This window comes from Rutidosis leptorrhynchoides, chromosome 8 (genome assembly GCF_046630445.1).
Source record: "Rutidosis leptorrhynchoides isolate AG116_Rl617_1_P2 chromosome 8, CSIRO_AGI_Rlap_v1, whole genome shotgun sequence".
Taxonomy (NCBI): Eukaryota; Viridiplantae; Streptophyta; class Magnoliopsida; order Asterales; family Asteraceae; genus Rutidosis; species Rutidosis leptorrhynchoides.
Window position 1 is genome coordinate 358,771,143 of NC_092340.1, and position 13,244 is coordinate 358,784,386.

The 13,244-nt window shown below is 35.9% G+C and overlaps 1 protein-coding gene across 1 annotated transcript; it reads left to right on the forward strand.

Moving 5' to 3' along the window:
• The first annotated feature begins 274 nt into the window (after positions 1–274).
• LOC139861290 (pre-mRNA-splicing factor ATP-dependent RNA helicase DEAH7-like) lies at positions 275–6,603 on the forward strand. Its single transcript, XM_071849665.1, has 12 exons — positions 275–641; positions 976–1,180; positions 1,287–1,497; positions 1,596–1,704; positions 1,809–1,986; positions 2,070–2,299; positions 2,405–2,581; positions 3,600–3,671; positions 3,763–3,939; positions 4,596–4,657; positions 4,745–4,897; positions 5,000–6,603. The coding sequence occupies exons 1-12, from the start codon at positions 636–638 to the stop codon at positions 6,597–6,599; spliced, it is 3,180 nt and encodes a 1,059-aa protein (XP_071705766.1). The 5' UTR covers positions 275–635; the 3' UTR covers positions 6,600–6,603.
• The last annotated feature ends 6,641 nt before the right edge of the window (positions 6,604–13,244 follow it).

The following is a 13,244-nucleotide window of genomic DNA, read 5'->3' on the forward strand; positions in this document are numbered from 1 at the left end:
TATTTGTGCCACACAATATTTAATTAATATAGTGGGTTCATATTTTTATAAGAAAGTATGTCATTGTTAGTAGTATTTAATTCTAAGAAGGAAGTATTTACGTGACGCTGATGTGACACTAAAGACTAAGGATTAAAGGAGCTCTTCATTGGAAGCACTCTAATATTTGGCCCCATTGGGACATTGGCTAGTGTTTATTAACCAACCCACCCACCTATATAAGGATTTTCCGTTTCTTTTTTCTTTTCCCATCAGCCTAATTTCATCACCGACCTATAGCGACAAACGCACATTTATTTATTTATAGTGTCATTCATTCAGGCGGTGGAAGATTTTGCTATTCTGAATTCTAGGGTTTTGGTTATATTCTGATAACCATTTACCTGCAATCGTTCATCCAACTGTATTTATTAATCTAACTGTAAACTTATATGCCAAAATCACCCTATAGAACCCTAACTCCGCCAATCTGTTAAATTAGCCTATAGCCGTTTCAGTTTCAGAATTTCACGTGTTGATTTGATATATTTGTGTAATTGTGTTTATTAATCTGTGCTCATTTAAATCGATTGTATATATAGTTTCTTCCACTGATTGGTGCTGCTGTAGCTTCATAAGAAGTTAGAACAAAGATCATGGAGGTTAGTGTATAATTAAATTACCGCTCCTTAAATTTCATGTAATGAATTTGTATTATAAGTGTTAGTTTTAAATCAATCTATTATAAACAGAATCCAATTGACATACTATTAACGATCTGCAACAAATTATGTACCATTAACGAGTTGCATACTATTAAGCGTGTCTCAGTTTACGTACATCCTCTACCTAATGATACTCATCATCCATTAGTCGTAAAGAATTTTGAATGTAGGTTGTTTGTTTACCAAATATAATTAGTTTTTAATGTAGGTGCTATGCTAGATTTCCTATATGTGATAATTATAATTTTAATTATTTATTCGGGTGATCTAGGATATTACCCCTTCATCCAGAAGTTCTAGAAGCTTCCAGAATCATAGTTCGAGGTATGATTCAACAGAATATGATAGGTGGATAAATGATTTCAGAGTTGACTCAAAAAGTCAAAGCAGAGGGCCGAGAAGATATTGCACTAATAGGGATGATCGAGACTATAGTAATAAAAGAAGCAGATATGAAAGCTCAAGGAGGACCCCTGGTATGGATGTACATGTTAAAAAAAAGCATTTAGTATGTTAGCCAAAATCACCATCTATATATACTACCCTTGGTTGTTTGTACTAATTACTTTGGAACCATTACAGGGCACGGTGCATCACCATGGGACAGTGTGGGCCCTTCACCAGTTCCGATAAGGGCATCTGGTTCAGTTTCATGTAGCGGAAGGTCTCAACGATCACCGTCTGCAGTAGTTGATTCACTACAGCACGAAGATAATGAAATGGAAAATTTTGTTAAAACAGAGATAACTGAGAGTATGCGGTTAGAGATGGAATACAACTCTGACCGTGCATGGTAACTTCCTATTATAAACAGTTCTGTATTGGAAATCTATATTTTGAGATTTTATTGTTGAAATTACTTTTTAATTTTAGTATAAATATATAATAAAGGTATGACCGAGAAGAAGGCAACAATGTGTTCGATGGTGACAGCTCTTCATTTTATCTCGGGGATGAAGCTTCTGTCCAGAAGAAACAAGCAGAAGGAACCAAAAGACTGGTACGTGTAATGTGTGCAACTAGACATGTTTTTTCATATATCTTATTAGATGTTTTTGCATATGGTGACTAATAATCTGTTGCATATTGTGGGTTATATTGTAGGTTTGTAAAGATGGAACCCGGATGACACTTTCTCAGAGCAAAAAGTTATCTCAACTTACAGCCGATAATGCTCAATGGGAAGATCGACAGCTTCTAAGATCTGGTGCTGTCAGAGGTACAGGTTTGCAGACGGAATTTGATGATGAGGAAGAACACAGGGTTACTCTTATTGTTCATGGTATTAATCCAGACTTTTTAGCACTTTTTTTCAATAATTTTGAATTGAGAGGCAGTTGCTGATAGTTTATTTATTAATTTTAGATACAAAGCCACCGTTTTTAGATGGAAGGATTGTGTTTACAAAGCAAGCAGAGCCTATACTGCCTCTAAAAGATCCTACGTCTGATATGGCTATTATTTCAAGAAAAGGTTCCAACCTTGTTCGTGAAATTCATGAAAAACAAAGTATGAATAAATCACGTCACCGTTTTTGGGAACTTGCTGGTTCGAAACTGGGTAATATCCTTGGTGTTGAGAAGTCAGCAGAGCAGGTTAATACTTACTATGTTACATTTATAATTTCATGATATTTAATTTAATATTAGTTTATAATAATCATGTTTACCGTGTAATATTTTGGTCTTTTTATATATCAGATTGATGCTGATACTGCTGTAGTTGGTGAAGATGGCGAAGTTGATTTCAAGGAAGATTCAAAGTTTGCGCAACACTTTAAAAAGGGTGAAGCTGTAAGCGATTTTGCAAAAACAAAATCGCTATCACAACAAAGGCAGTACCTCCCAATTTTTTCTGTACGGGACGAGTTATTGCAGGTATGGTTTTTTGTGTTCAGTCATATATTACAACATAGAGCCATAAATCATTTTTAGTTCAAAGAATTACTGTTATCTAGTTGAAGAAATTTATATACGTCATAGAATTAGATATAATTACTGAGATAGTCCATGTGGTTTGTATAAAATTGCTAGTATAGTCCTTAGTTTTTTACATGGATAGTCCCCGTGGTTTGAAAATCTTACTGAGATAGTCCTTTGCACTAACGTTCGTTAAATATTGTCATTAAATTCGGTCATGTGCGGGCATGTGAGGGTAAATACGTCTTTTAAGGTATCTCTTCCCAATTTTTGAGTTCCATCACACTTCCTTTGAAACCCATCATCTCTTCATCAAAGTTTCATTACACATCAATAATAAAACCGTAAATTAAAATCAATACCCAATAACACAAGTGAAATCATATTCAGACCCGAAAATAATTCTATCTTTCACATTCTTTACGTTTATTGATGAGAACAATAAACGTAAAGCTGAAATAAATGTAGAGTATCGCCACTTAAAAAATGGATTTGAAAAATAAAAATCAAAATCAATGTACTGTACGCGTGAAGAAGAAGGAAAGAAGCAAAAGGGTCTTAGCGTTTTCAATGTTTGTAGAAAACAAAGTGTGGATATAGATAAACTTAGGATCTATGAATTTAGGCTTACTTGAATCTGACCTTTTTACTCTTAATTTCTATAGGGTGTTGTAATTTGAATGATGTCTGAAGAAGATGAAGATAGTGATAGAAGTTCAAGATGAAAGAGGAGAAAAGTGTAATAGACAAAAATACCCTCACATGGCTAGCACATTATGTGATTTAACGAATTTTTTTAACGATCGTCAGTGAGGGACTATTTCAGTAAGTTTTTCAAAAAATGAGGACTAGCCACGTCAAAAATATCCTAAAGGACTAAATTAGCAATTTAATACAAATCACAGGGACTATCTCAGTAATTATGTCTAAAAGTAAAATGGAACCTCATATATGTTTTGATTGTTTTGCGGAATAGGTGGTTAGAGAGAATCAAGTGGTGGTGGTTGTAGGTGAAACTGGTTCTGGAAAGACAACACAGTTGACTCAGGTAATTATTTGACCACATTATCTTACCGTATTGTATCAACGATACTGTATCTTATTTGATCTGTAACAATCATATTTTTATATTTATGTAGTATTTACATGAAGATGGTTATACAACAAATGGCATAGTTGGTTGCACTCAACCAAGACGTGTGGCAGCAATGAGTGTCGCCAAAAGAGTTAGTGAAGAAATGGAAACCGAGCTTGGTGATTTGGTTGGCTATGCTATTCGTTTTGAGGACGTGACTGGGCCCAAGACTGTTATAAAGGTCAGTTTATTTAAAATGCTAAGATAGAGTGACACCATATTTTAAGGGAAATTGTTCAAAATACACTTTTTTTTTAGGCTTCAAACAAAATACACTTTTTTAAAAAAAATTGTCTTTTTACACCATTCGGTAGACGGAATTTCTGTCTACCACCTTTATCTGTCGTCTACTACCATTTTTACAAAGTAGTAGACAGTAACAAGGTAGTAGACAGTGAGAACAAAGCAGTAGACATTCAATTACAAGGTAGCTGACCGTCTACTGCCTTGTTGTTATTGTCTACTACCTTGTTGTAGGTGTCGACACCAATAATACATATCAGTCGACACCTACAACAAGGTAGTAGACAGTAACAACAAGGTAGTAGACAGTAACAACAAGGCAGTAGACGGTCAGCTACCTTGTAATTGGCTGTCTACTGCTTTGTTCTCACTGTCTACTACCTTGTTGTTACTGTCTACTACTTTGTAAAAATGGTAGTAGACGACAGATAAAGGTGGTAGACAGAAATCCCGTCTACCGAATGGTGTAAAAAGGCAATTTTTTAAAAAAAAATGTATTTTGTTTGAAGCCTTGAAAAAAAAGTGTATTTTCATCAATTTCCCTTGTTAATATACTATACTCATGCGTTTTGTATGTTTGTTTGTTTGTTACAGTACATGACAGATGGTGTGCTTCTACGTGAAACGTTGAAAGATGCAGATCTTGACAAATATCGGTAAACATTTTGTAGTAACGGTATCCTTTAAGTTTTTAAAATTATTATTGATTGTTATTTATGTTTACTATTTTCATAATATTGCAGTGTTATTGTGATGGATGAAGCCCATGAGAGATCCTTAAGCACAGACGTACTATTCGGGATTCTTAAAAAAGTTGTCGCCAGGCGGCGAGATTTCAAACTCATAGTCACTTCCGCCACGCTAAATGCACAGAAATTTTCCAACTTCTTTGGAAGGTAATTTCATTAGTAATATAATTATAATTAATTAAATTAATAATAATTATTATTAATGAATAGCAGTTTTATATAAATAATGATCAATTCACATTGTTGCAGTGTCCCGATTTTTCACATTCCTGGTAGAACATTTCCTGTACAAATCTTGTACAGCAAAACACCATGTGAGGATTATGTCGAAGCTGCTGTGAAACAAGCAATGACGATCCACATCACGTGTGGACCCGGTGATATACTCATCTTCATGACCGGTCAAGACGAAATCGAAGCCACCTGTTACGCCTTAGCCGAACGTATGGAACAGTTAATCACTTCCACAAAACAAACAGTTTCCAACATGTTGATCCTCCCGATTTACTCCCAACTTCCATCCGACTTGCAAGCTAAAATCTTCCAAAAACCCGAAGATGGGGCCCGCAAGTGCATTGTAGCTACAAACATAGCTGAAACATCATTAACTGTTGATGGAATATATTATGTGATTGATACAGGGTATGGTAAAATGAAGGTGTATAATCCTCGTATGGGTATGGATGCTCTCCAGGTGTTCCCGGTAAGCCGGGCAGCCGCCGATCAGCGGGCGGGTCGGGCGGGTCGAACCGGACCCGGAACATGTTACCGTCTTTTCACGGAGAGCGCGTACCAAAACGAAATACTTCCTCAACCCGTTCCCGAAATTCAAAGGACTAACCTTGGTAACATTGTATTGTTGCTAAAGTCTCTTAAAATCGAAAACTTGTTGGATTTCGACTTCATGGACCCACCTCCACAAGATAATATTCTTAACTCGTTGTACCAGTTATGGGTTTTGGGTGCGTTGAACAACGCCGGGGGCTTAACGGATCTCGGGTGGAAAATGGTTGAGTTCCCGTTAGACCCACCGTTAGCTAAAATGCTTTTAATGGGAGAACAATTAGAATGTTTGAATGAAGTTTTAACAATTGTATCTATGCTTTCGGTCCCGTCTGTATTCTTTAGACCCAAGGACCGGGCAGAAGAAAGTGATGCTGCCCGAGAAAAGTTTTTTGTACCCGAATCTGATCATTTAACGTTACTTAACGTCTACCAACAATGGAAAGCGAACCAATACCGGGGAGATTGGTGTAACGATCATTATCTACAAGTGAAAGGACTAAAGAAGGCTCGAGAAGTTAGATCTCAATTGTTAGACATATTAAAAACACTCAAAATCCCGCTTACATCATGTGGGCCCGATTGGGACATTGTAAGAAAAGCTATTTGCTCAGCTTACTTCCATAACGCTGCAAGTCTCAAAGGCGTCGGTGAATATAAAAATTGTAGAAATGGGATGCCATGTCATCTGCACCCGAGTTCCGCTCTGTATGGTTTAGGTTACACACCCAATTACGTGGTCTACCATGAGCTGATATTAACCACAAAAGAATATATGCAGTGTGTGACTTCAGTTGAACCGCAGTGGTTGGCGGAATTGGGTCCTATGTTTTATTCGGTTAAAGATTCGGATACTTCAATGTTGGAACATAAAAAGAAGCAGAAAGAAGAGAAATCGGTGATGGAAGAAGAAATGGAGACGTTGAGTAAACAACAAGCGGAAACAGCGATTATAATTAAGGCAAAAGAGCGTGAGAAGAGGTTGAAACAGCAACAAGCAATATCTATGCCTGGATTAAAGCTAGGTTCATCAACATACTTAAGGCCTAAAAGACTAGGTTTGTGAGATTTTCATGTTATATTGATGATTTATATTGAATATTGATATTGATTGATGATGATGATTGGACAATTAAAAACAAAAAGATATGCCAAGTCAAGTACTAATTTTTTGTCTACTTCAATTTGTACTTTGATGATGTAGATTTTGTTCAATTTTTACACTTTTGCAGAATTAATTTTGCAGAATTGGTGTATACTTTATTTTTACTTTTTTTGTTTTTGTTTTTTATCTCTAAAGCTCATTTTTATAGAATCTACAAAGCTCATTGTAAATCTTTGTATATTTACTAGCTCTTGCTAGTATTTTAATAAAATTAGCCGTTCAGGAAAAATAAAGCTCATTTTTTTTTACTTTTTATATAAATTTATAAACTATGAAAGTGGTAAATTAAACAATAACTCTGGCGTCCTTTAGTGCATGAACATCCACTAAGGTCTAAATGTACTGTGTGATCTAGATCTATTTAGGATCAAGAGAACAAAGTTATTAGAGAAATTAAAGTCTTGCCTCTAAACTTTCTTAATTGTTTGTTAATCAAATGATTAATATCTAGATTTTATGCTAAACTAGTTGAATTTATATGAGTAGTAATCAAGAGACTAAACACTTCAATTGACATATAAGATAAAGACTAGGAATGTAAACATATCTATTATTATAACTGATAATTAGGCTAACATAAAAGGAGGATAGCCTCTTCCTCTCAATTCTCTTGAAGAATTTTGTGTCAAATCTTTGGTATCATGTTGGCCTTTTAACGAACCAAAGCGAGGGGAAATTGATTCCGTTCATATCAAGCTTCACCTTTAATTTGAAGGCAAAAAAAACATACTTATCTCAAATGCTTCACTTCTAGTCTTCTAAATTCCTCTCCCCTCAACGCAACGTTGCTATTTGCTAAGCCGCCCATTCTCGTCCCTGAAGACCTCCACACCAACCCCAACTTCAGCTACCTACTGACTGTTCATCGGCTGATCATACAATATCAAAATGCATAGACCAAAATTTGACAAGTCAAACAATTGAATAATAGATTTTAAACATAAACGTAAATGATGTAAGGATCGATGGCTGTGACCTGCACTATATAACTCAAGTGCACAAATTACACTATATAACACAAGTGCACAAAACCCTCTCGGTTTATTTATTAAGCACGCTTTTCTCAAAACAAAAACTAAAAAGAAAACAAGATACAGACCCCCCTCCTTATATAATGACCAAAATATAAGGAGATAAAACTAAACAAGAGAAAAATAAGGTAACAAACTAGGACTTTGACTTGGAATACAATTCCTTATTATTCAACTAAAACACGTAAAATAAATCTCCTTCATGTTGCCTTGACCATCGGCCCATTAGGAGCTTGTATTGGGCTGCCATTAATCTCCAACATCCTCAAATAATCCAAGCCCAATACTAGTTGTTGTTCTCGTACCTGCATCATCTCCTCCCCCGTCGGAAAGACTCGACCTCGAGTCCAAACCGTCATCAGCATCTTGAACATAAGGGGAGAGGTCGGCTACATTAAAAGTTGCCGAAATGTTATAATGTCCAGAGAGCTTAATTTTGTAGGCATGATCATCAATCCTTTGTAGAACTCGAAACGGGCCTTCCGCACGTGGATGAAGCTTGCCACACCGTCCCCCAGGAAACCTTTCTTTTCCCATATGAACCCAAACGAGATCGCCCTCTTTGAATACGACTCTCTTCTTACGCGTGTCGGACCGGTGCTTATTAACAATCATCTGATTATTAGTGCGGTCTTGAACCTGCTTTTGTAAGGCTGTAGTGTTTTCAGCGTGTTCCATACCATCACGAGGACCATCTGTTGGTGGCAACCACACTGAGTCTTCTACTGGATTACCCACAAGTGATCGATGGATGAGGAGGGATGCCCCTTGGTCAGGATATACTATTTCTTCCTGAGCAGGGAAACCCGTTGGTGTATCTTGATCTTGCGCGCAGTCAGCGTCATTACGGAGTTCGTCTTCTTCATCCAATGCTGTAATTACACGCTTGTTTGGGCATTCGCGAGCATAATGTCCGAAACCAAGGCACTTAAAACACTTGGGACCTTTCTGTTGTTGCGTAGTTTTAGGTTGGACCTCACCTTTCTCTTTATCATCAGATGTAGAAAGCGTTTTTGGGGTCACTGGGCTACGTACGAAGGGTTGTTTTGCCTTCCCTCTATTTAATTGTTTTTCTACCTTTAACGCAAGCCGATATACATCTGTATATGTCCAGAAAGGCTGTAAACATACCACATCTGCGATCTCGGGTTTGAGACCCAAGAAGCGAGCAATAACCTGTTCTTCTTCTTCTTGTATACCACAACGCATACGTAATTTATCAAACTCGTAAGCGACTTCTTCAACGGTCATAGTGTGCTGCTGTAAATTATGATACTCGACAAAAGCATCTTGTCGATGGTTTTCAGGTAGAAACTTGTCCCGCATCAACTTCTTCATCTTCTCCCATGTTGCGACTTTGGACTTGCGGTCAAGCGCTCGTTGTTTCTTAACGTGGTCCCACCACAGTGATGCGTGTTTACGAAGCTTAAGAGCAACTAGCTTGACCTTCAAGTTATCAGGAATATCCTTTGGGTCAAACACGCGTTCGACTGTACTTAGCCAGTCTAGGAATTCATCGGGATGAACCGCGCCGGTGAATTCAGGTATGTCAACCTTCATCCCTATACGACGCAAGGGATCGGCGTCATAATCTCTGCGAAATCCACGGTCTGGTCGTCCAAATGGATTGTCATAATCAGATCGATTAGATGATCGTTCTGAGTCAGTCCGCTCCTGATTAAATTCAAGTTTCGCGATCCGCCTTTGAAGGTGTTCGATTTCGACATATGGATCAGGTTCACTGATTCGGACAGTTCGGTAACGACTACCTCCTTCCTGACCACCACGAGATTGTTGTTCAGCCATTTCCAAAGCTCTGAATACCACTTGATGTAAGGATCGATGGCTGTGACCTGCACTATATAACTCAAGTGCACAAATTACACTATATAACACAAGTGCACAAAACCCTCTCGGTTTATTTATTAACCACGCTTTTCTCAAAACAAAAACTAAAAAGAAAACAAGATACAGACCCCCCCTCCTTATATAATGAACAAAATATAAGGAGATAAAACTAAACAAGAGAAAAATAAGGTAACAAACTAGGACTTTGACTTGGAATACAATTCCTTATTATTCAACTAAAACACGTAAAATAAATCTCCTTCATGTTGCCTTGACCATCGGCCCATTAGGAGCTTGTATTGGGCTGCCATTAATCTCCAACATCCTCAAATAATCCAAGCCCAATACTAGTTGTTGTTCTCGTACCTGCATCAGTAAACAAGGGATACGGGAAGAAGAGCAAACGGGTAAAAGTAAGCCATATATGCGTTTGCAGTTCACTAAAAAATTAACCCATACTAAAAATCACTTCTTTAGCAACCGCTGCTCTCATTCTTGAGAGAACTATTAGTTTCCGTACGTTCAAAGAAATGTCCCATGCAATTTACATATTCTTTGACAAGTTTTTTGCGGAACGATTTTATAAATAGCGATGACTTTCATCAAACTAAAAAGAAAGGAATGGAATGATCTAGCACACTTGTGTAATTTTGATTTACCTCCATTTTCACTGGTTCCTCCTTTTCGGACAAAGTCAGGTCAATTTATGTAATATGTATACATACATGTAACTGTAAATTATAGCAAGCAAACTTACGGTTTATTCTCCCATGGGCATTTGTCCCAAGTCTTTGCTTCTGTGCTTGGTTTACTTGATAGTGAGGTATGAAAAGTGTGTCAGCATCCAAACCTTTTCCCTACAAAGTTATTAATTCAAACATTACAATTCCTTAAGTACCCAACAAAGTATTACAAGTGATCTTTGAAATCGAGTAAAGGGAATAGCCTGCTTATGGACCAAAACATCTTCTAGGTACCTCTTAGCCATAATTAAAGGCATCTTCATGAGAGCATGGTATCTTTCTCTAGTATTCGCAAATGTTAAGATATCTATATAAATCAGACAAAGTAAAAGAGAAAACATTCTATATCATCACATAAACTACAACAGCAACTTCAACATTACAAAGAGCTTATTCAAGTACCTTGACGTGACATCTAAGATCACCACACCTAGCCTTGCAAGCAACAATCAGATAGCAAAAGTTACCCTATCATTCCAAGAAAGCTTCATAACAAACTAAAAACAGAGGATCCTCAAGGCATAAATTTCCCCAAGTTATTCTTTCATTTCTATTGTACTTCCTTTTTGGTGCTATTTATGCTAAAGTCACTCCATTAGACATACCTCTCATACTGTCTTTTTAAAGTTCGGTTATTTTGTATATCGTCACCAGATCATTCGTGCATTTTGGAACGGATTATTCATTATCTGAGTGTTGTAACTTATTGAAATTACAAGAATTAGTTTTTTATGAGATATATAACATTAATTATGTTTTCTGCTAATTCGCATAATAACCGTATATAGCCAGAAGTATGAGAGTGCAGCTGAATTTTGGCCCCACATTCACACTCGAATGATTGCTAGTTTGATTATTTCCCAGATATTCTTATGAGACTTTTGAGCACAAACAATGTTGCATTTTGTTCAATTTCTTATATGTTTAATGTTTTTCATGGTGATCTTTCAAAAATGATGTGTATGCTGGTTCGAATATGCTTGCAATAAATACCCTCTCGAGGTAAGTTTTATCCATCAAAAATACCCTTTCGAGGTGTAATCCTGGAAATTGACATTAAAAATTTAGGTTTAAGAAAAAATAAAAGTTTTTAAATGGATCTTTTTTAAATACATTTTTTATCGGATAAGATTACGATTAATCAACTCTTGATCCGTTAAATTGATTTCCTTGTTAACTAAGTTGTCAAGTTATCTTGAAAAAAGACATTAATCCCAAATTTAACGATTAAATATTAAATTGATCGACATTGTCACCTCTAATCATTCCGTTCTAAAACATGGAATACGCTATAACTTTTGAGGTTAAGGTGATTCTTGGTATTTGTTTTCTACTGAGTTTCAGGAAGCTGTGAAAAAAGACGAAAAGGACACTGATGATGAGTTTAGCGGCCCCTATTTATATCCAGTATTACATTCGTTCAAAGAATTTGAGGAACTTGAGCTCGGACTTGAAATCCCAATTCGCCAACCACCTACCAAACCTAAATTTCATTTTCTCGAACTTTATTGAACATATTTCAATTCGACAAGGCACTCGACCCATATGCACCTTTTACGTCATATTTTGATCCATATGCATATTTCACGTCATTGTCGACCAATATGTACCTTCCACGTAATATATGGACCCATATGCACCCTTCCACGTCATATATGACTCATATCCACCTTCCACGTCATATATCAACCCATATACATTTTTCACGTCTTCAACGAGCTCTGACGAAGTATAAGAGACGTAGCAAGGCAAAACAATTAATCCATATGTTCCTTAACAATAGATTTTTAAATTACATGTAGTAGAAAGGTAAATTTAGTATTTTCGTGAACATAGTAGATGTGGCTTAGTTAAATGTTTGCTACCTTAACCATCTTTTTTGAAAAATATATTTACAAGTATGTAAGTTTGATATAGTGGTTATTCATGAGGGTAACGTTCCAACAACAGTTACAAATGGTTTCATAAATTTTCTTTGAAGTCGGGCTTTTGTTCATTCAGAGATGGTTGCCTTTGTTTTATGTTATTTTGCCTTTTGAAATTCAAGATATCCCTACATCTTTATTTGTCAAAATAAAGTATATATAATATAAATAGCAATTAACATACTATCCACCCTCGTTTTTGGTATTTCAAGTAACATACACAACAAGTTTTGATTAAGAGGGATACGAGAAAAACAAAAATGAATAACATTGAGGAACCTAAAATAAAGCAAATTTTGACATATTAAGCTGTAGGAATGTCATGACCTTCAAAAGGCAAAATAACATAAAACAAAGGTAACCATCTCTGAATGAACAAAAACCCGAGTTCAAAGAAAATTTACGAAACCATTTGTAGTCGCTGCTAGAACAGCTACCATCAAGAATCTATCTATCTATCTTATCTAAGAAAAGGGAGTTTTGAGTGAGGTAATCATGTGCTTTCAATGGTTGTAAAATGTGCTTTCAAGAGTTGTAATATTTACTTTGCTGATGTAATTAATATTAATATTAATAATTAATATTAACATATATAAATAGAAAAACTTGCCTTTAACTTTAAAGCAATTAATGTTGATCAGTTGAAGCAAGTGTACACAATAAGCTTTGTCTGACAATTTGAAAAAACTGCTTCAAAAGAAGTCATTTCATTTTTTATTACAATTTTTTCAACTTCATTTCTATAACAGGTCTTTTCATCTTTCCCTTCGTCTTTCCATTTCATTTTTTAAATATTACATATGTTTAATGTTTACTTCAATTAACAACTGTCATGTATAATTTTCTCTGTTTTTATATGGATGAAAATGTTAGAGTTTGGACTTTGGAGACAATCTTGGTGAAGTGAACTTTGGGTAAGTTTCAACTCGTCATGTATCCCCTTCGATCATTGATTTGAAATTGTTTTAACTTGGCTATTCAATCTGTTAGATTAAACTA